This window comes from Sinohyriopsis cumingii, chromosome 2 (genome assembly GCF_028554795.1).
Source record: "Sinohyriopsis cumingii isolate HCF-2022 chromosome 2, ASM2855479v2, whole genome shotgun sequence".
Classification (NCBI taxonomy): domain Eukaryota; kingdom Metazoa; phylum Mollusca; class Bivalvia; order Unionida; family Unionidae; genus Sinohyriopsis; species Sinohyriopsis cumingii.
The window spans coordinates 67,291,098-67,316,086 of NC_142962.1; the positions used below are offsets into that span (position 1 = coordinate 67,291,098).

The window sequence follows — 24,989 nt, forward strand, 5'->3', positions numbered from 1 at the left end:
ATTGTTTCTTTCTGTCAGAGTGATCTTGACCTTCGAGCTTCTTACATGATAAACGGTAGGCTTCTTTCTCACATAAAATCATAAAATCGGTTCACACCGCCCCACTCCCCAACTCTTGAGTCCTGACATGTACATTTGGTACATCAATGTGGTACGTAACCATGAAAGGGACGTGTCCGTTTGTGGGCTTTGTTTTGTACCTCACAAGACAGCGCTGTCTCTCTCTGGACATGCGCACATGCGTTCTGAGGAAACAAATGCCAAAAAGGAAAATAAAAAAAGATAAGATAGGGCGAAACTCTCCCTAACGATTTTTTTGTCAAGTTGTGTTGCCTTGTTATATAAACAGATTTCTAGAAGTAGCGAAAAAAAATTCTGCAACAGCTGTAAATAATGTACTAACAACTGACTTTTAAAACCGCACTACATTATTGTATATAAAACATCGTATACTCTGACCGTTATCTGCTTTGCACCGTGATACATACAACCACACGCAACTGGATTATACAAAGCTGCAATAATCTTTAATCTTAATCCAATAATGGCTAAAATGAAGATTATGTGGCAATCTTGGTCATGATTAAACCAGTTTAGCGCCGATCGAAGTTCCTTTACAGATAAATATGTTTGATAAGAGACCCACAAGACTACTGATTTTATCAGAGATTGTAATCAACAGTCTCTGCTATATTATAAACTATAAATATATACGACTGCAAGCTGTAAACGTTTAACCAGATGAAACCTTGAATTGTTCTTCATAAATACAAGAGAGCATAAAAATTGTCATGTTGAAATTTGAACATGCTAGAACAAGATTGTAACAATAGGAACAGTCCTAGTCTTGTGTATATCTTTCTTTGTGTATGGAAATAGACGCTAGAGGTCGCAAAGCAATTAGGTAAGGATTTCAACCAATCAAAACCATTGTTATAGGACTCGTGGGAAAAAAAAAAAAAGATGGAGTCATTATGATATCAGACTTGTGCATAGTGCTTTTTGTACAAACAACAGTACAGATTTTAAGAGTAAATTATTTGAAATGACGTTGACTTCAATCAAAAGGGGAAGAGACAATACCATGGAATGTCGGAAGACTTTGAGGAAATATGTGGAAAGGAAGAAAAGTACGTGTCGACATCGGTTCGACGTGCAAAGTCTTGCTTTTGACCATAAAGTATGCCTACTGAGTGTAAACAAACCATAGGGACCATATATTACTGTCCTCATCTACACTATTATAAAAAGAAAGTACCAGGGATGGCAACTTTCCCATGGTGGATGGGTTGTTTATTGACTCTGGTTAACTACACTGATTTTTATAGAATAAATGTCATAGGAAAGCTAACTTGGTTACGATGTCGCTTCAGCGTGGTTGAGGCTATGATATGATCCTGTACCTTACAAGTGGAATAAATAAAACTGTTGTCAAAAACAAAAAGGTGACTGTAGTTAAAATATACTTCCAAAACAGAGTTGGTTTTTTTTAAAGTAGGTTTGGCTAATAATAAAGTTACTAAGCCTATAACGGGTAAATTATATAGGTGTGTTTACACTAACCATACTTTGTCCACCATGCAAGATAACACTAGATTCTCCTGGTAATTAATTTCCCAATTATGGCATACTATGCCATATATGGATATTCTACAATACATTATTCAATGCATTCCATATATATGACAGTTTACGTTTCTAAAGAGGGCAGAGTGGCCTAAAGCGCTCACCGTTATGGATCACTGCCATCTCACCTCTGTCTGCGTGGGTTCGAGTCTCGGATTCAGCCAGTGTCGGTATGTGAGAAAGCTTGCCAGTAGCTTCTCATTGGTTGGTGGTTGTTTCCGGGCTTTTCCCAGTTTCTTCCTCCACCATTAATATTGGCTGCCATGTATAGCCCCTCTTGTGCTGAAAAATGGCGTTAAACCTTATAGCAACAGCATTTATAAAAAACGAGGCTGAAAACTAAAGTAGTTATCAGTTGAACTAATGAATAAAATTGGATAAAGAAGATCAACAATATTTTACACATATTTATAAAATGATATGTGTCAATTCTCTTATTAAAAAAGGGACTTTATTTCTTTCATTATATGAAAGGAATATGCTAAAATTGTTTGATAGGATGAAAAAGTGCCAGACGTGAGTCACACCTAGCTGCACCATTGATACAAATATGCTGAGTACCCCATCCATGAAGTAGGGGTACTAATATTAGTACAAGGGGATAACTCTAAGCAGCTTTTGGAAAATAATATTGAATCTGGAGTCAAAAACAAGTAAATTTTTGCGCCATACCTTGTACTCACTTGACAGGTTTTTACACGGAATTATTTGTATTTATGCAAAGCAAAAAAAAAATGTCTGGCCTTATAATTTCAGCATGCATTTTAAGATGAGTAAAATAATGACAAAATGTTTAAATTGCGTCTGATCCTTTTAATTGGCTAAATACAAACTCAACTCATACATAAATTTTAGAAAGGATAACAATGATAGTTTCAATTTTTATAACTTGTGTGCCATGCCTGAAATTGATTTAAGCTGGTCGTGCTTGTAATCCAAACCGGAAGAGGCATTACCAACATGGCAGAAGTAGTACTTGTAGTTAGAGCTGTAAATATCTGCTGGTTACCTGTCGATTGTAATGACCAGTTACTCGGTACGCGATCAAAGGGAAATTGTATTAAATGTGTACAAACCTTAACTGCTTTTGTTATAGCTTGAATGTCATGCAAAAGTTTGTTTTTTGCAGTGTTCGAAGTGTACACATCTGGGTGTATTTCGCAAGTTAGATCTGTCTGAAGAGGTGACTTGGAAGTGAGTCAGAGTTGCATTTTGGAAAAAGAAATAAGTTAAACTGGGTAGATAAATAGGAAGATAGGAAAATTAAAGTCAAACTGTACTGTGTAAAATATATTTTTATATTACTGAGTTGAATATGTCACAATCAGTAGCTTACAATTTGTTCTTTTTATTTCCACTAAAATCCACAAGGCATGATATTTGAAGTTCATTTATATGATAAATCCATGAATTCAATTATAGGTTACATAGGTGTATAAAAATAGTTCAGAATAATCTGATTTACAATATCCTATATGTTAATTCCACTTGTCGTACAAAATAAACAATGAAAATGAAGTCGACATTTATTTATATTCAAAGTATCCTGTAAGTGTCGCAACCTAAAGTCATGTGTACGAAGTCCAAGAATTCATCCTCATTGTTTGATATCCTCCATCATTTTCTTATAAATTGTCATGGTCTATTCATCATAAATATCATTTGACTCCATTTTCTTGGTGTCACTATCATATGTGGGTACTTGAAAACAAATTGAGTGCTGCCTTTTCAAGCCAGGGGCTAACAGGGCCATATGCACTGACAGAAAACTTTTGTAAGGTAAATAGGTATGCAATCACTCATTTTATTGACGGGGTTATTATCAGTGGGCAAGTACACCCTTCACGGCTCTGCTAGTAGCTAGTAACACCATTCTTGGGTCTGAAAATAGGTTACACTGCAAAAGTATGTCAGCTTTTGGACCAAAATTTGGCACACTGTGATGTTTAATGACTGAATCCTCATTTTATAATCACATTGAGAATAATTGTCAATAAAGCGCTTTTTGTGTAGAAGCTGTTCATTGTTCTATATAAATTACATTTATTTTCAAAATGTCCAACATCTGAAAGATCGATAACTAGATTCCAACTGGTTTCGATAACCAACACGGCACACAAATGTTTTTGTGTATTACATCACAGCTTTTTGTTTTATTAGAGTCTGGGTCCCAGAGTGGTGTAAAAAAATATATTTTGAAACAAGGTGTCTGCCAACCAGGCAACCAGACTAACTTTTGATACACTACCAAACAAGATTCTTTTTTATCAAAAACACACATTTATTATGGGAGACAATTGTCTATGTCAAAACTCAATTTTTTTATTGTTCAGTTAATAAAATATGATGCCGTGATTTCATTGCAAGTAATAGTGAAACTTTTATCATCCTTTTAGATAGCTCTTTGTGCGATTTCATTAATTCTGTGAAACAAAGTTCTTTATTTTATGAAGTTCTCATTTCGTTTGTTTGCCTTGCTTTCTTTGATCATAGTTATGAATAAGTCAGTTATTTTAAGGTAGATTAATTAGATTACGTACACTGTAACATTTTTTTTAACAGTGATCGATTGACTGAAATGAGGTAACTGATAAACAACTGGGGCAGCTGGTTCTTAAGCATGTAGGATTTGTATGCCTTTTAACTTTTTGTATTCTACCTCTTTTATTTGATTCAAAAGAAGTAATTAGCATGATAATAGAAAAGGAGGTTAGCGTTTTATTAAGTGTGACAGTATAACAAATGCTTCCACTAGTCTGATATGAAAACACGGTTGGCACTTAATTAGGTTCTCAGAGAAACGCTCGTGGACATAGCTGTTATGGAAGATTGACACATTTTTCGTTTAATTACAAGAGGACACATTGCATTTATGAAGATTACACTTAAAAGGAATTTAAAGATAAAACTAGAACACAAATTTCAATTGATAAAAAAAATTATTCCATTGGTACAGTATTTATTAAAGTACTGCCTCCACAAGGCATGACATTTTCATTGATCAAAATTTTCTTGAATATTTTTAATTACGGTGTATTAAGAATGTTGTTTGGAAAGAAAATGTAACAAATTATATGACATCTTATTGAAAGTTGATATTTCATAATGTTAATTAAAATTTCCAAGTCATATCTACTATTTTCAACCATAAAATGGGTGATATATCAAAGTTTCTGTTACCAATTTTGATCGTGATTTTCTTCAAAGTTCAGCAAATAGGGATAATTTTTGGGGGTATTTTCTGGTTTGAAAAATTGGGATCCACACCTGACCCATGTTATAAGTGGGTTCGCGAGATATCAGGGCACAAATTATGAGGAAGTAGTGTACATGTTTGCAAATTTCCCTTTGTTGATGAGAAAACTGCTGATCTCCAAATGTCAGAAATTTTTACTACACGCTATTTTTAGATTTCAACTTTTGGTTGGCTCATGGCATAATATATTGAGGTTTATGGGGGGAAATAATTAAAAATATGTAATAACGAGACCCTGATAAATCAAAAAATGTTAACATTACTCATTGAAAATGTGTTTGTCAAAAAATACCTCGAGTATAGCTACATAATGTACAGTGCACTTAAAGATCCCATTAGCCCCATTATTTACCATACTGTTGTTTCCTGCTGTTATTTTATATTTTTCTGACATGTTTGTTCATGGAGAAAAACCATATTAAGGCAAAATCCATTACAGATTGCTCATAAAAAGTACTAATCTAGTAACTGCATGCCACTAATTAATAAAATTATTTCTATTGACCTTTGTATCCAAATGTCAAGTATAAAATCTGCTTTTGTTTCTTGGCAATAAATTCTTTAGAATACTCACTTCTTAGTACTCATCCCAGTCAGAACAGAATATCTGTCTATTCAGCAACTGTTGACCATGGATTTTAATTGCTGACTGCATGGAAAATAGTATTGTCCTATGGCAAAGCATTGTTTCTTATCTATCTAGCGAAGCTTGTATCAGTGGTAATTGACCCATGCCTGGTCTGGAGCTAGATGACTAAAATGAGCTGTATTTAATCCAGAAGAATGTGAAAGCAACACTAAGTAAGTGAAAACTATTTGATAATGTGACTTGACTTAGGGAAGCAATGGAGCGACTAACCATCTTTATCATTATTATGTATGTAATATGATCCACAAAAAAATGTAAATGCTACTTAACATTAGGCTTTTGTACCTATTTTGAATAAACACAAGACATGATTCTTTCATGTTTATGATCTGACCAAATATGTCCATGTGTTTTAATTGATTAAAAGATATGCTCTCACATTTTCTGCAAAGTATGAATACATGTCTGTCACAGAGGAATTTATTTTTGAAGTGTTAAATGAGACATTTTACAGGGTCTTTTCTAAAATGAAACTTTACAGAGGAATTTCACCTGTTCTTCTAGAAAAAGGGAGGAATTTCTTAATATAATGGAGATTTATTGCAGTAGACAATGGATGGGCTTGCATCATATCTGGGCATTTGGTTAATTTATTTGGTGTGATTTTGTACAACTTTTTATCATGAATCCTACAGTCATGCATCCTAGATCAGCTCCTTTAATTGCTGTCCAGGTATATTAGTCATTCAAGCCACACAGACATGTTGAAAAGCATTTTTCACCCATAAAAAAGAATGATGGTGATGCAGTTTTTGGAGCTGTATGTGCACTATAAAATATTCTCATGGCATCTATATGATAAAAATCTATGTCCAGTGTGACTCAAAATCTAATCCACCCATGCATCTATCATAAGACATGGCATATTACGCAGTGTCACTGGTGGCCCCGGGAATATATGTAATCAATATCAATGAAAGTGAAAAATGTTTAAATACATCTGGAATATTGTGCAAGATTTAGGTGTTATGACAAGTGGGTATGAGATATAATGGAATATATCAGTGGAATAAGTCTCAATATTGGATCCTCAAATTCAATGATGCCATCTTTTTTAAATGAAATAATGGAACTTAACTAAGCAGCACCTAGCTGACAAAAGTAGCTTTTGGTTTTGGAAAAAACTTAACCTATAATGTACCTTGATTTTCTATATGGATCACTCTAAGTTGTGGCTGAGATGGTCACATTTGTGATTAAATATTCAGAATTGGTGAGTAGATATGGTGCATTTAAAATGTGGTAAATAGAAATGATACCTAAACTTAAGTTACAAGTACAATAAACCTGTTTAGAAAGACCACTGTTATGAGAGAACACCTGTCTTGAGACTATATTCTCAGTGCACAAATTTATTAATTATTGTCAAGTATTGTCATGAGAGGCCACCTGTCTCGAGTGACATGATTTTTAGCTTACATGGTCATAAGGCCAAATTGAGCTTATGGTATGGTTATGTGTAGTTTATGGTGTATCCATCCATTAACAGTTGCTTGTTACTACCCTGAAGTCCCAGTTTCTTATCCAATTTCAGTATAAATTGACTAGTTGAATAATGGATAAGATTAAAGATATTAATGAGGTGATCTTTAATTTTATTGGTTACCCTTGTTCCCATTCTGGACACCATATTTCTGATTTGAATTTGAAGAAACTCAAATGTATATTTATATCATTAAGATCTTGGATGAGTTCAGTTATGAGTGAGATTAATTCATAATAATGATGTGATCATGTGTCTGAATGGCTGAGATTGTTAATATGCAGGTCATATTTCTTCTCTGATTTTGATCAAACTAAGAATATAGGCTTATATTATTAAGATCTCAGATGAGTTTGATAATGAATGAGATCAGTACAAATTAATTAGGTGATTTTGCATCAGATTAGCTGAGATTGTTAACCCTCTGCAAGTCAGATTTCTAATCTTGGTTGGACTCGATGAGCAGGATTGGCAGAAATTATTATTTGCTGAAGAAATTTAACTTGATGTTGTTCAACTCTCTGTGAAGTTATTTCCCTTGCATTCTTGGCAACAGTGCTAAACCACCTTTCCAGATAGGGTCAGAAGTTTACAAATGTCAAAAATGTAATTTGCTGAGACATTAGATTACCTAGTTCTACTGCTTTCTTAAGTCGCTGATATTTATATGATCAGGCTATGAAAGTGAGGTCAGTTTAGGAAAAGGGGGTTGGTGTTTTGTGTGGAGAGATGTGTTTAATCTTATAATCTTCAATTCTGGAGCAAGTTTAGTACATGTATATCATACAGAAAATTTCTTTTTCTACATTAATATCAGTTATATTTCAACTTGTGGTACCAAAGACTATATATTTTAACCTGTGGCTTTACCACTTGTTAAAATATGTTTTTTTGTACCACATGATGCAATATATCCAGTATTAATGTAGGAAATGAAAATATCCTTTATGTATTCTGTATTTTTGTATTATCTTTTTACATTGGGTTGCCATATGAAAATGTGCATGATGCCATGAAGTGGCACTTTACCATCATATAGCCTTCTTTGGCACTCCTGGAATGCTGCTGGTCATACTTTTTATTTTCATTTCAGTGATCTTGCCCTAAATTGGAGCAGTCTAACAATAGTAGCCTTTTTTTATGTGCAGTCTACATAATGGCATATACCCTGTGTCATTATTTTTGTCTTGTCTCTTGTCATTGCAGTCAGGAAGGCTCCAGAAGAACAGAGAGCTGAGGAAATGCAGCTCTTTACAAACTTCTATATGGATTGGAAAGCAGTTGACCCAAAGAACTATATGGCTGTTCCAAGACTCTATGATAAGGTTAGTTTTATGAAATGAAGGTAGGCCTTACGCAGCTTGTCACAGATTCTAGGATAATAAATAGATTCTTGTACCACCTGTCTGGAGCAGGAGTTAATGATAAGATGGCAGACGGCTGCATTTCAGAATGGACAGGGTTGATGTACGGCTGTTTTCAACTTGCATTGAATCCTAATGCATATTAATCATGTTAGGGTGCAAAACTGGGGGAAAAGCCCTGACAGAGTTTAGAAAATAATACTTGCAGCAGTCTGACAGCACAGTAACACTGAAAAAATGAAGTGTTACTGTTGTCAGATCAAATCCTTAAAACAACATGTTGTAAACCATATACAACCAATATAATTAAGAATAGTTGAGGTGCAATGATAACCCACTGCACTAGTGCACTGCAGTATAATGTTGCCATCACAATGCTAAATACTACGTTTTTTCTGATAAGGTTTTAAAATAGTAAATTGAATTAATTTCATGAGGGTACAGAGGGCAGGTGAAGTCCACTTGCATGATGCCCAAGACAAGCTCAATTCAACACGGGTAAACTCAAGTTTGTATTGTAGCAGCCCATGGACGTCCAAACATTTTGAGATCGAGGTTGTGGTCAGTTTTTGTGCGTTGTGTTCAGCAAGTTTTATATTCTGTGATCTCACCTCAGTACATATATCAACATTATATGTACCATAAGCATCTATTACATAAATGCCCCCGGTTTCATTCTGTTTCACATGATACTGTATCAGAGTCAGTCAACTCCATGTTGTAGTAACTGACAAGGTCATTCTCACATTTTTGTGTTTAGACATGATAATACGAATGATTGTTATTTAAAGCAAGTTTTACGTGTACAGAATGAATATTTATATTAATTTTACTCATAATTTTAATATCAGTGATATGGTTACATGTTGTTTTATCTTTTTGGGATGGAAATTACCTTTTGTGTGTAGTGTGAATTTTCCTGTGTAATGTGAAGTCTACTTTGAAAAAAATTCTAGAAGCCTATGACCTGGCACATGCCAGGTAGTCATCAGAGGGGCGTCTAGAAGCCTTAGAGTCATCAGACACAAGGATCCTTTCCAGCTTGGAGAGGTTCTCAGGGGCACAGACTAAATAGGACCTACTGTTGCTTCTCTACTTGGCAGTGATGAGGGCACCAACTCAGAAGTTGTCTTGAGGCCAAGGGGTGGCCAGAAAACAGGATGGGTTGTCTGTCCCCACTTCTGTCCTCTGGCCCCTGGCTTCAGCCTCCATCTACAGGATTTACTCATCTGCTTGGACTCCAGTTCAGGTGGGGATTTCAGTATGGACCTAAGCCCATCTTTCCATTAAGTCCCAAGAGGCTTGGGAACTGAAAGCTCAGATGTTTGTTACCATAGCCTGGCATGCCAGTTCAGTTTTCAGTTATAATCTCTTGGCCATGCTGCAGATATTATTGTAGCCATTGCCAAGACATTGATACACATGCTTTTAGTGTCCTTCGCACTTTCTGAAGAGATTATTCACTTCTGTAACAAAAACAAAACCGTTGGACCCACAATAAATACCTTTCTGCCTTTTGTTCTCATGATTAACAGGGAGACTGTTGTTCCCATTAGAATTACACCCTCTCCCACCTAGTAACCCTTTTTCCAGTGTTTCAGTAGGTGCTAGCTTTTGCCTTTCTCAGAGGTTTATCGGACCTCACAGGCAATGAGTGTTTTTATTCCGCAATAAAATATGGTTGTCAGCTCCATTTTTTGGTCACTTCATCTCTTTCAAGCACCTTATTTGGATCCACCAGTCCCTGCTGGGATCTCTACAGGAAGAGGTTAATACTCTTCTAAGGAAGTCTGCAGTAATGATAAAATGTCAGGATTAGATCTCTGGATCATCCAGGTTTCAGAAAAGGTTGACAGGTTTGACTCATTATTGATCTTTCCTGATTGAACAAGTTTCTTCTGAAGAGCATGTTAGGATTGAGACATCAGCCTAATTCAGGAATGCCATCAGGTTGAATGACTGAGTGGTCTCCATAGGTCTCTATGATGTCTATCTTCACATCCTTATCTTCCCAGGAAATTCCAATCGCTTTATCTGGGACAGGTGATCTTCCAATTTGGGATTCTTCCATTTGGTTTACAATCTGCTTGCAAAGTTTTCAACAGGGTGATGGGTGTATTAGTGACTCATTTGAGGTTCTTTGGGGTCCCTATCCTCTTGTAATTCAACAACTGGTTGGTGCACAATGTCCTCAGATGTGCCCTTCTGAAGGCTTTGTCTGTCTATTTGTAGACAGTGACTTGTCCAGGCCTGATCCATATTCAGGGTACACAGAATCTTATCTGTACTCAGAATCTGGTTAGCTCTGCTGGTCATTGACCAGAAGAGCTTATGGGATGGTTTGGTTTGGTGCTCTATGGCACTGCAACACATGTAGGTTATTAGTGCCAAGACAATTAGAATAAAGTGCCTTGCCCAAGGACTTAGGGCATATTATTGTTTTCTGACATCCTTCACCCATTAGGACACGTTTGTTATCATAAAATACTTGGAGGACTGTGTTGAAACTTTTCACATCCATTCATCCCATGATCTAGTTGGTCTTAAAAGAAAAGGGTATCACTCAGACATCTTTAAAATCTTTTTTTAAAATACTTCTCTTGAATGGATGGTCATATTGAGATGGGATTTTTTTGAAATGACTTCTTGTGAAGTCTAGTTAGTCATAGATGAAAATGATGCTGATCTCTTGTCCATTATGGAGACCACAGTGACCATCTCGAAAAGCTTATCACTTCTCCTGAATGAAAGTGATATTGACATGTGGTTTTCACCAGAAGACATTTTATGGTGTCTAGTTAGTCCTAAATGATGCTGATCTGATATCTAATAGGTCCACCATGGTGGCCATCTTGAAAATGTAGATATAACTACTCCTCCTGAATGGACAATTATATTAACAATGGGTTTTCACTGAAAGACTTATGGTGTCTAGTTGGTTGTAAATGAAAATGGTGCTGATCTGATCAATACAGTTGCCATAATAGCCATTTTGGAAATTCATGTTAGTGCTGGTTGTTATCAATATTGTGCTTTCACCAAAGACTACTTACAATGTCGTGTTAATTCTAAGTAGAAATAATCTGGCATGAATATGGCCATCTTGGCAGCCATCTTGAAAATCTTGTTATTATTGTTTCTCCTCCAAAACAGAATGTCAGCTCATCATGGGCTTTTCACTGGAAAACTTCTTATGATGCCTTGTTAATCCTATTAATGAAAATGGTGCTAAGCTGATAGCCAATATGTCCACCACAGTGGTCCAAGGGTAATGCTACCAGGCAAATTGGGTGATTTAAAATGTTAAACTTCTTCTGTTAGAAAAGTGAAAATGATTTTGCCCAGTGATTTTACAGCTGGGCATTGAGTGACCTTAGTTTACTACTATTTTTGAGATGATCTCTTGACCTAAGCATGTAGTTTAGTTTATTTCCAGTCTTGTGTTGTAGCCCAACCAAAATGAATTGCATACATCTAATAGCTGGCATTGATATCAGTTGCACCAACAGTTGAATACTGGCACATTCACAGGCATGTTTTAATAGCTGATTAACCATAAACCCTTTCCTGGGCAAGTCACCATTGCCTGATTTCTGCAATTTGTCATTTGATAAAAACATATCAACTTGTGTTTCAAAACTTAAGCAATATGTAACTCAGAATTTGTGCTTTATAAATATTAAAAAAAAGTTTATAATTTTTGGGTGATTTTAATTGCTGTGTTTGTGTTATTTTCTATATAAAATCAGTTTGAAACTGTAACTCACCTTGTCATGGGGAAATCATAACAGGCATCATTGTATCTAGGAGTTACTTCTTCATCAAATTGTCTTTTTTTAAATTAAGGAAAAGATATAGTTCCTTGAAAAGAATTGTCTCAATATTATGTGATAGAAGATTCAGCCTAAAATATAATTATGTTGGTCAGAAATGTATGGGACATTGCCACATTGTGGAATTCAAGAAACACTCTTAGGTCAGTGTTGTTTTCTGACATTGTGAAAATACAAACAGAATAGTGAAGCAAATAATATATAATACACAAGATTACTTAAAGTATGATAAATACTAAAACAATAACTTTGCATTCCTGTCAATGGATTGTTGTAACTAAGCCAGAAAGTAAGTGGTTATATTAAGGAAGTCCCTCTTTCTAAAAATAGATGCATCCACATGTCATGCATAGTGCCATATTTGTTCTTGGCTGTGTCAGTTTAGATAGTAGGCTCAAGTTTGTTCATTTATCAACTTTTGTGCTTCAGGTGTCATTGATGAATAGTTGCATTTAAAAAAATATCAGAGATGGCTTCAGCACTCAGATGTTGAAAGGAGGCAATAGGCTTATCTTCAGTTCCTGAAAGTTCTTTTCTGTCAGTAGAGCATCAGCCCCTTCAAGGGACTCTTGTTTATGTGGGGATGAATTTTCTCACCCATCAGTATGTTCCTTCTCTCAGAATCTTGCAGATATTTGCTCTTGATTTTTCTGCACAATTCTCATCCCAAATCAATAGGGAACCTTGATTAGAGGGCCTGTTTTGTTGAAAAAAACTTCTTTCATTTCATGTAACCTTTCCATCAAATATTTCAATTGCTATGGGAAATTGAACATTTTATTTAATATAACTGCAGACTGGATGTTATGTAATGATGAGAGTGTACAGCAATAAAGACATGAATTTTTGATTGAAATGTTGAATGCATCATTATGTATGTTTGACTTGTTTTATGGGGCAAAATTGCTTTTGTGCAAAATAAGATACTGTTATGTTACTGGAAAATTGCTAATTAGACTGAATACATAATCATAGCAATTTTCACTTTCATTTTAATTGCAATAGATGATTTTAGATAGAGTTGTTTACTTAAATATAAATTTTGATTCTTGATCAGTTGCCAACAGAAGAAGAGCCCTTGCTGTTGAAGCTCAGAGAAGAATCAAGGTATGCACATTCAAGAAATACAATTGTAATATATTGATACATCCCAATGTATATTTAAATTAATATATTGAAATGTATATTTCATTGAAATATTCTATGAGAAGTAGTGAAATACATTGCAATTAATCAGAGTAAGATTCTTCACTTGAGAAAAAAATAACTTTGTCAAATAAAAGCATTTTAACTGAATGATTGAAATGTAAGAATGATGTAAAACTTTCGCAGCAACTAGATTAAGAGATGAAAACATGCTGCAACCACACCACCATACTGACCTAGTGAAATGGGATGTTAACAGGGTTCCTGCAGGTCTTGGAATCCTGGAAAAGTTTTGGAATTTAAAAAATAAATTTCAGGTCATGGAATTTCTCAAAACTTTGCAAAGGTTTGGAAAAGTCATGGAATTTCTGACATAGAAATTAAAAAAGTTGCTGAGAACTGATTAAAAATCAAAGTTTCAAACACGACACAGTTACATATATGGTTTCATTTAGTAGATATTGTGGTCCTTGCGTTTTGTGAAATGGCCCTGGAAAAGTCATGGAATTGTTTTTGTTAAGTCTGCTGGAACCATGTGTTAATATAAATATGTATATTTTCAACCTTGTGCTAAGGTATATTCAGTTTTAAACTTGTATGAGTTACAGCCATAAATCCTTCTGATCGACAAAAACCTTCATTAAATGAACATTTGTTTTCTTCTAAAGGTAGGTATCTTCAATTTTAAACTTGTATGAGTTACAGCCATAAATCCTTCTGACATACAGAAACCTTCATTAAATGAACATTTGTTTTCTTCTAAAGATTTTTAGACAGCAGGCAAAAAATAATGATATATCATCAGTTCAGCTTTGATCTGGGAACTGTGGTGGTCACTTGGTAAAGTTTCAGACTCACAAATGAAAGCTTGCAGTTTTGATACCAGGCTACCGTGAGTTGGCTACTTTGGTATGGTGTTGGGAAAGATACTTAACTTCGATTACCTCATCAATATATAATCAATAATATGTTCATAGTGCTGTTAAATATCAGGCAATCAGCCAACATCAACTTTGATATCGAATTGATTTACCTATCTCAATTAATAATGAAAATATAAATTTAGAAAAAAGAAAACAATTACAGCAATCACTTTTGGTTCTCAAAATCAGACTACAGAGGCTGTACATGTAGCTTAGTTAATCAGTGCAAAACATTGTGTGCAGGACACTAACTTTATATGCTGCTCATTTTAGGATGTACAGGTACTCCCCAAGATATGTTAACTGAGACAGAGGTAAACTTGCAGATACATAAATGAACTATAAACATGTGCACAGATTGTTTTTTTATTTTGAATCAAGTACATCTGCAGTTTATACTTCAGCTTCTCTTATATACAGGAGTAATCATTTCTGTTACAGTCTTTTCATAATCTTAAGGATTTTTTTATTGTTGTTTAAATTTACTCTTCACCATGTCAACTACTAAATAACCCGAATGTAGCCTAGTAAAACTTGACTTATGTAAAAACTGACATAAATAGAGGTCACAGGAACATAACCCTTATGTATCTCAGAAAGTACCTGTAAATGTGTTGCAGTTAATATTTGTCTTCATTACTGTGCAACAATTCTCAAGTAATGATGGAAATTAAAGAGTATTTGCCAATTTGTGTATACTATGCATGCAGCAGACCATGTGTTGAAAGACAGCAGTCATGTTATGAATTAACAGAAATATCCTGCATTGGTGTTCTTCACTGGCAGACTTGATCATACATACATATAGGAATGTAAGGATGTATCTTTAAATGTCCAACATCTTGCATGTCTGGCTATCATTTGATTACCCTTTTCTGTCTCAAAGAAAATAATAGATGTTACAAAGGATCTTAAGCCTGAAAATAATCACATTAATATGGATCATCTGTAAAAACATTGTTTTGGATGCATAAAGATTACCTTACATAAATCACTGTGCTGATTAGTGTATTTTATATGGTATGTGATCTGATATGAACTCGTAATATAATAATATCTCACAGAGATGTGTATATGTGAGAAAGCTTGCCAGTAGCTTCTTGTGGGTTGGTGGTTCTCCCCAGGATTTTCCAGGGTTCTTCCTCCACCAGTTATACTGGCCACCATGTATAGCCTATCTTGTGCTGAAAAATGGTGTTAAACCCTACAACAACAACAACAACGAGATGTGCACTCAAATGTGAAATCACTATTGTGGCCTTATTTACAATGGGGCTCAAAATATATACTAACCCTCTAGTTAGAGATCAGTTAATTTTCATATAGATCACTCAAACTCCAGTCCTTGCAAGGATTCAGTTTCTGTTGTGTTTTCCTGTGCTAAGAACAAATTACTACTCATGGGAAATCAGCCTCAAGTTTTGAAACTCCTTCTATTCAGAAAGGCTTCTCAGCACAAAAAGGCTACTTTTCCAGGTCTTTTAGAAAAATCATAGCAAAGAGGATTACTCTACTTACATTGGATTTATGGGAACAAAAACATTTCTCCCAACTGCATCCATAAATTGACTGTGTGCTATCCATAGCACGTGTCTCACATGAAACTTGACATAATGTTAGGAGCCTGGAGCAAGGGCCACGAAGGACATCTTTGGGGTATGGTGGTGTAACTCACCATCAGGTAGTATATTTGAAGAAGAAAGAAATTTTCAAGTAAAAATATATTTATTATATATTTATTATTTCATATCTGATCATAATATATGAGAACACTCTCCCATACCACAGTCACATCCTTGGAAAGCATGCACATCTGTTCCAGCAATAACTGATGATTGATGGGATATAGCGCAAGTCTCTCTATCAAAGGGAGACCACTCTCATCTGCCTTCCATCTCAACAAGCAGGCAACTTTTCAAGCAGTTATGTTGCTAAAACAAATCAAAAGACATGATTAGCTATGTAAAGCCAGATTTGTAAGGCAGTGGATTGTCTTCTTTATTATTATCAGGTAAGTATCATCAAAGAAATAAATTTTACTTAATAAATTAGTATTAATTTGGATCAAGTTCCTATTCAACTTTTTATATGCCCATCTTAAGTCTTGCATATTTTGTTATGGTAATATCTGTCCATCTCTCTGTTAAAATTTCTCTATTAATGTTCATAACTTTGTTATCATTGGAGTGATTTTCATGAAACGTCCAGGTATATATGATGACTAGGTGGTGTGTTGTTGGCTATACCCATGCCCCTTTCCTTGTGTTCAGGTTCACAGCAAAGGAAAATGTAATTCTTTGCCTTGTATCCTTATCCTTAACTATGGAGATTTTATGAAACTTGAACTAATTATATATCATTTATAGACTGTTTATCAATAACCATATGGCATGGGAAAATGTAATTTTGTGATTTGTATTCTTTTCTGGAGCTTAACTTTTACCCACAGAATTTTTTTAAATGAAACTTTAGCTAGTTAAATATCATATATTGACTGTGTGTCACATCATAGCCATTACCCAAGCATCAAGGCCAGAGCCATGGCAAGTGAAAATGTGAATCTGTCACATTTTTAGAACTTTACTTTTAATTGACACCATATACCCAGTGTTGGTTCTTAGATAGCCTGAATAGATACATAACTTGTATCCTTATTCAGAGTATACCTTTCTTACAGTTTTATATCATGACAAGTCAGTATGCCATACACATACATGCCAACCATTACGCTTTTGTCGTAATCATTAAGCTTTTTTCACCAAACTACGTATTACACGTAACTGTATTCGGATTATGCGTTTTCAGTATGTCCCCTTCCAAAAAAATTCATAATTTGTTTTTTCATTTTTATTAACATCCCATTAATCCCACAGACTGTATTGTAGAAAAGATGGCTTCTGTGTAACTATGACATAATAGTACGCTTGTCTAAAGACTTGCATGCACTTTTCTAACAGTATTATGTTCTATTTTTAGCAGGTGCCCTACTTCAAGAAACATGCTGGTTTCTACTTTCAACTTTTGACCTCAGTTTCTATTTATAGCAGCTGTATGGCTTAGTTAGTAGAGAACAGACTGGTTTTCTAACTTTTAATCTTTGCTTGCAGATTTCTTTGTTCTAATTCATAACAGAACCAGTCTGTAGGTATTTGGCGCTAAAAGTCAAGTCAGATTTATTTTAGTTGATGCGTGTTAGAGCAAAAATATTTTTCAAATAATTTCACAGATGGATTAGGAAAAGACGAAAAACAGATTCAGAGATGAATACATGAATTACACAATACAGCGTTCCATTCTTGGGATCTTCATGCCCCTTGCAGGCTGCATGGAAAGGATTTTAATATTGGTCATGGTGGTAAAACAAGAAACCTTGAATTAGCTCGTTTACTAACTCCAGTACTGAGGTAACATCTTTTTACACAGCAGAACTAAGACGGATGATTCCTAATTCCAAAATTGCAGAAAATATGCATGTGCAAGAACAAAGTCATCTAATATTGTTAGGTGTTTAGCAGAAGATACTTCACTTAAAATTGCAGAAACCATGAAAATTGGGCCGTTTAGTATTGCAACAAACAGGAGTAGTGATTGTGACAAAAAGTTGTACCCAGTCTGTGTAAGAGACTTTGATAATGAAAAGGACAAAGTCAGAGTGCTCTTCTTTCATTACCAGATTTGACAGTAGATTCCACTGGAGAAAATATTTTACTTATTTGCTTGATAATACTTTGAATAAACTTAAGTTGGCATAATTGTATTGGGCTTTAAGCTGATACTGCATCAGTGATGACTGGAATTCATAAAGGAGTTCTAGTTTATATTTTGAAAAATGTCTCCACCATTGTACATATCAGGTTGTCATATGATGCACCATGTTGCAGGAAAAGCTGCTGATAAATTAGAAGAACTCCTGAAGTATCAAGCTGGCACTCCACTCTACCTGACAATGTACTTCATACGGATAGAGTTGATTTTTTTCGTCTTATTTCCCAGCTAAAAGACCCAATAACTGTAAAATATAAACTTCCTCTTCTTTGTCAGGTTATGAAAGGAATATTGGTTCTTTACCATTCTAATGCTGACTGTAAGATTGTTCAGTATTGTTCACAAAAATAAAACTGAATTCAGACCCAGACTCTCTAACCCAGCATTTAGTGCTCTACTGGTGTGCAAAAGGTTCATAATCTCAGCAGGTACAAAGTATTTTGAAATGTAATATGAGAGTCTGTTGCTTTTTAAAGCTCAAAGTGTTATATACGAAAACAGTAATTAATGTTAAAATTCCAGAGGGTTAAATTAATCTTTTTTTCACATATGCTCATTGAATTTTTATCATGTTATATATGGATTACTATTTTTCTGCTTGGATTACTCTTTTTGTCCACTTGGATTACACTTTTTCCTCACCAGGGGTTGGCATGTATGCATACAGCTTATAAACACCCCTTTTCTCAAGGTAAAGATGATGGCAAAGGAAAATATAAATCAAGACAGCTATCCTTATATGAGTATCACTTTAAAACCCAAAAAATATTTTAATGAAACTTTATCCTTTTATTAATCTTGGCTTGACAGTCTCTTGTCTATTCATTTTTTGCATACTTCCTGACTCAGGGTAGGGGTCACACTAATGAATAATGATCAGCATCCTGTTTTCATATGCAGGGTGTAGCTTTTTAACTGCTATAGATATTTTAATATATCTTTATGCAGTCCATGTCTTATATAATAGTCAACTTCCTTGTGTAAAGGTGAAGGTTATTAGTAGGGAAAAAGTCATGTTATCTTTTTCCTGTTATGTTCTATTATTTAATTTTTCATTATTAATACAAGTTTGTTTTATTGCTAAATTGGGTATTGAGCAAGTCCCTTTCTTACCACGGCTATCTGTTGAACGTGTATAACCTCAAAATATGTTACTATACAGTAGTGAATGTCGGTTACTTAAAAACAAAAAAAAAACAGTTTGACAACAGCACAAGCCCCTGTTTTTGCCATCAGCAAAATATGAGGTTTTAATTTAAATGAATCATTATCTAAACATTTTGATCCCCTTGGTCCATTTTGGTGAATGCTAGCATTTACACAGGATCAGTTATAATAAAAAGTTTTTCTCCTTTGTTTCAAAAATTGTCGTCAGAAATTTTGGGGTGAGTGCCCAAATGTCTTCTAGATTGCCACTCTTTGATCATCCTCTTTCTTATTTTTTAAATGCTCGCCATAAGATGGAGCATGTTATGTTATGTGTGCCTGTCCAACCATCTGTTCCCTGTTTTATTTCTACACAATAACTTTAATTCTCCACCATCTACAGGTACAAGACTTTGCAAATGGCTTGCTTGTTAGATAAGGAAGAAGCCTCTTAAGGATATCAGGGTTGCAAGGTCAGATGTCAGATTACTATAATGAAAAGAAGAGAAACCATGTTACCACAATAACATCAATTCTGCATCACAGATTTGAACTAAATTTGTAGATGGCTTGCTTGGGGTGAGGAAGAAACCGATTAATTTTGGGGTCAAAAGGTTGAAGTGCAAAGTTACTATGACAGAAAGAATACAACTGATTTCTGCACACATTTAAGTTCTCATTGATGTACTGTCACGAAAGTTTGTGGATGACTTGCATGTTGACTAAGAAAGAACCCTATTGATTTTGGAGTCAAAGCTAGACTGACAGAAGAAAAATGGCTTTTGCATAACTTTACTTGTGGAACAACTATTTTGACCAAAGTTTGTAAAGAGCTTGTACTTATGGTTTGGAATAGGCTTTTTGAATTTGGGGTCAAAAGGTCAAAGGATTAGATCACTGGCTTATGATAAGTCAAGAAAAGAAAACTTATGGTTTCTATACATTAAGTTTCATTTGTGCCTGCATACTTTGATCAAGGTCCAGATAATTTGTGACTATGACATACTAGTACCTACACAGAGGACTTTTAAATAATGGGTGTGCATATACTGTGTCTTTCATGGTTCATTTGTTCATTTGGCATTAAGATATATTATCATAATTATATTGCAATTTTACTATGTGTATCTGTTGTAATTTTTCAGGGCTGTTTTTCTTCAGCGGAGAAGCCGAGAACTATTAGACAATGATGAATTGCAGGTAAACCTCAGTATTTTGAAGACTACTGAGTCTGTTATTTTAGTCCCTTTTCATTTGTTTAGTTACAAATAAGTGCAGTGCTCCTTTATAACATTATTTACATTTGTAACACTATTCATGTTTATAACATTATTTACCCATGTTATAAATGAGACCATTTATACTGAGGTATCTTGTACCAAGCCTGTGTCATTGCATACCTTTAAAGATCAGTCTTTTGTTTGTTTGTTTTTATGGATTTTATGGTATACAACAGATTGAAGTCTTAATTTGTTACACATCTGATGCGTACTGTGAAGTCTTGAAGTACATTCATTCAATGTAACCTCTGTAGAAACACCTGAGAAACCTATTGCAAACATCTTAATACACACACATGATCTTGAGACATCAGTGGGGGAACTGTAATATGCATAATATCCAGTAGTCAACTATAGCACCAATAAACTCGCTTGTTATTTTGTAACATTCTTTAAATTATATATTTTTTATTATGTGATTGACTACCTCTGAAACTTATTTTCATTTTCTTACAAAGGTTCTTCATATTTTTATTTAGCACTGACTTGCATGCCACCGTCATGCCAGAATCTCAGAAAGACAACATGAATCATCATCTTTAAGTTGATTACATATTTGAACACCAAAAAACGTAATTTTAAATGTGTTTTGTATATTCAGTATATGTGTCTTTAGAAAAGATTGGCCTGATTCTGTGCATGTACAAATTCCTTTTTAAAGTTATTGCTGATATAAAAAAATGTATAAGCATTCCTGATTCAATTCAAACAATGTAGTCCAAAAATTTACATCATAAGCACTGGAAAGTAGAAGTCACTAACAAGAACTGAATATTAAAAGAATTTGTTTATTTAAAGAAATCTGAACTTACGCACTGACTTGATGAGGCAGTCTTTCTCTTGAGTGATATAAATTGTTCCCATTGTTTCATAGGAAAAGTAATCCAATGAGATATTGACAGATAAATTCCTAATGACAACCACTGTTGTCTAATATAAAGAAAAGAATGGAAACATGCCAAATTTTACTCAGAAATGCAAAACTAATACTAAGTCGTTAAGTAATGGTGGTATATACTGTGAATATCGGCTCATGTTCATAAGGTTGTGTAACCTTACTTATGTGGACGGGATGTCAGTATCAGATCCCAACTTGTGAAGGTGTCGTGTTCCAAAGGCTGTATGAATTGTAGCACACCAAATAACAGTGCAAGTTTGATATTGGACAATTGATAGTTTCAAGGTTTGCAATGATAACAGTAAAAAAATTGTCTAAATTAAATTTCTCAGACTCTCAGAAAAAGACAGAGCAACAAAACTTTTATAATTTGAAAATTACAATGCTAAATGGTATTGATTAAAATTCTGTTTCTTAGACCTCTGCAGGCTGCCTCTAGGTTTGAATCGGCCCAATGTGTCCTCCTGCATGTTGTAAGAGGACACTAATGGAAACAGAAGCTATTGTGGCTCAGTGGCAAGCGTGTCCAACTCATGACCAGAAGGGAGTGGTAATGAATCCTATAATCAGATCAACCTGGTCCATGGTTTGACTTCAGGGCAAGGCACTTTACTCCAGTTGCCTTAAATAACCTACTTGTGTTGATGTGCCTTAAAACACCAAATATAATCACTGCTTCCTGGTTCTGATTTTGCTAAAATAAGCATAAAAGTTAAGTCTAAGCTTGTGATATTGGATTGGTCTGGTTTAAGTCCAGACTTAGGTTGTGATGGTGAAACTCAGTCCAGGTTTAAAGTTTCAAATCTTCATATTAATAATTAAAGTTTTTCCTTGCAGCACCTTTGGTTTCTTCTTGACCAGTATCATACACCACCACTGGTTGGGGAGGATCAGATGATCAATTACGAATCATTTTTGAAGGTTGGGTCTGAGGCAGGAGCCAAATGCCGGTAATAATTTGAGACATTTATTGAAATCAGATATAAAGATAGAGAGAGAATGCTATATTTTTATTTTAATAAAAGCCATCTCAAACATAATGGTCATCTTTTGACCTAATAAAGAAGGTGACAGCATAAAATATGATGCCGTGGATTTAATCTTAATAGAATGTGCTTGTGAAATAAAAGGATGAAAATGAGGAAATGAATTAATATTATGACTTTTGTAAAGTCATAAATGGAGCAGATATATGAGTTATATTATAATGACCAGAAAGTAAATTTGATATTTTTAGCTATGAGGATCTTCATTATTATGATGGCTGAAGTAGTGGAAAGTAATAATTTCAGACATTTATTGGCACCTGAATCTGTTAACATATTGTCATGAAAAATTATTAATAGTTGTTGATCTCTTGGCATGGACAGAAACCATCCTAAACATTTTTATCTTGGTATGTATAAAATATGCTACAAATATGTTTTAATTGTCTTAGATTACATGGTATCGGAAAGAAAGACGTATCGCTAATTGCTGAAGCAGTAGTAATGTATAAAACTTATTCAGGCTTTTCAACATTGGCTTTGGTCTTATTGTGTTATATAAAGTAAATTATGCATTTTCAGGTGAAATAGCTATGTATTTTTGAAATGATACCTTTAATTGTCGATAACAAAGAAGGAGGAGGTTTGGGATTTGAGAGGAAGGACTTTGAGACCCTCTACGTGTGTGCATGGATAATTATGTATCCAGATTTTAGCTGTATTTAGGTGGGGGAAAAAAAAGATTTCAGTTTGATATGAACGAGAAGCATCCATACTCTGTGGGGTAGATTAACCATGTTTTTTGAGGGGGAGGGGGTGAATAATTGAGAAAGGTGAAGGGAAATAATGCTTTATTGCAGATTTATTCCCCCAACATTGCCATTACAATCAGATCAAATTTAGGAATGTTTCTGTTCATTACAGGCAATTTTTTACAGCCTTAGTGTTCGGAAAGTTGTTACAGACAGATCCGTATGGTCGCATTTCAATCATGCAGTTCTTTAACTATGTTATGAGGAAAGTCTGGTTGCATCAAACAAGAATAGGCTTGTCTTTATATGATGTAGCTGGACAAGGATACCTGAAGGAATCTGTAAGTAAAGATGATATGACAACATTTTTGTCGCATGTAAGAACTTTCAACTAGGTTTTGTAATATGCTTGATTACAAAAACATTAAAACCAAAATGTAATTTTGTATAATTCTTTTAAGTCATTAACAACTAATTGAAGTTATTGTATTGCAGACTTGCTTAATTTTTTGGTACAGCCCAGTGTCTGTTGTGCATCCATCAACATATGCTTCTTAAAACTATCAAATCTGATTTTGATCAAACTTGGCTTAAGGTTTTATCATTTTTGAAGTTTTTTTTTTATGTAAGATCCCTTCAAATAGAGATTCATGCATATTAATAAGGGGGTCTTGCATTAGATTGCCCGAACTTGTTACCACACTAGAGACCATATACTGCTCTGATTTTGATCAAACTTTGAGTATGGGTTTGTCATCAAGATCTCAAACAAGTTTGATAATGAACACAGTTAGATCTGAATTTCGAAGCTTGTTACCACTGTGGAAACTATATCCCTGTCACTCACTCTGAAGTATATATCTGTAGAGTGCCTCCTGTGATGATAAAAAATTAGTCAACCTCACCCTACATTGTTCAGATGAAAACAAGCAAAAATTATGTGTCTGTATGTCCAGGAACCTTTGCATTGTGTATTGTACCCTGTTGTTACATCAGTGGCGATATGCAGCTGTGAAAGATAATACTTATTTCATGAGGTTCATGTCTAAACTTTCTAGTATGAGAAGGAATACTTCTCAAGAAGAAATCATAAGTTCTGGTTTCATTACAAATGTGTGATAAAGAGTAATTGATACAGAGCAGACAGTATTATCAGAGAAACATAATTTACTTTTTAAAAAAAATGCTTTTTCGTTCTGACATGATCAGTCAAACAGGCACTTTCATTTACATGTTGGAGATTGTTATATTGTTTTGTATATGATATAATTTTGTTTATGTGAACTCATGAAAAATAAGGAAGTCTCTGCACATGCAGCCATGGGCAATACTAGTGCTTAGTGGATTGTCTCCTGTAACTTGAAATGATGCCTTGGTTTTTACACTTGTTTTAAAATTATTTTTTAAATTAAAATTGTCATTTTTTTGTCAGAAGTTTTCAGTTTAAAATTACATCACATATAGCTAAGAGCTAGATCATAATTTCAGTCATTCAATGAAATTAGGTTTCGTGCAAAGTAATTTCCATCTCTATTAGGAATAGTAATTAAAGAAGTCTTCTTTTTCTTTTCACACTTGCAGGATTTAGAAAATTACATTCTGGAACTTATACCAACCCTACCGCAGGTAAGATGAATTTTTTTTACAGTGCTTAATTTGAGATCTTTATCTTATCCATCTTACCATGAATCATATTAAAGACCAACTAGAATCACATTCCATTCAAATTTATATCTATCTTGTGCATTCTGGTAACTAGAAAACATTTGAAATGTGAGAAACAAAACACATATACACAAATGCAGTTGCTGGCCTCAGCCAAGGTGAAGAATCCATAAATACATCACAGCTACAGTTAATCTTTTCTTAAGATATATTAACT

The 24,989-nt window shown here is 34.3% G+C and overlaps 1 protein-coding gene across 1 annotated transcript in view; it reads left to right on the forward strand.

Annotated features, from left to right (window-relative positions):
• The first annotated feature begins 952 nt into the window (after positions 1–952).
• Positions 953–24,989, forward strand: part of LOC149805083 (serine/threonine-protein phosphatase 2A regulatory subunit B'' subunit gamma-like) — a 116,112-nt gene continuing 92,075 nt past the window's right edge. The window contains exons 1-7 of the mRNA XM_089947202.1: positions 953–1,130; positions 8,221–8,339; positions 13,269–13,318; positions 20,337–20,391; positions 22,207–22,319; positions 23,280–23,448; positions 24,689–24,733. Of these exons, the coding sequence (XP_089803328.1) occupies positions 1,046–1,130; positions 8,221–8,339; positions 13,269–13,318; positions 20,337–20,391; positions 22,207–22,319; positions 23,280–23,448; positions 24,689–24,733 (636 nt within the window). The 5' untranslated portion in view covers positions 953–1,045. The remainder of the gene's footprint in view (positions 1,131–8,220; positions 8,340–13,268; positions 13,319–20,336; positions 20,392–22,206; positions 22,320–23,279; positions 23,449–24,688; positions 24,734–24,989) is intronic.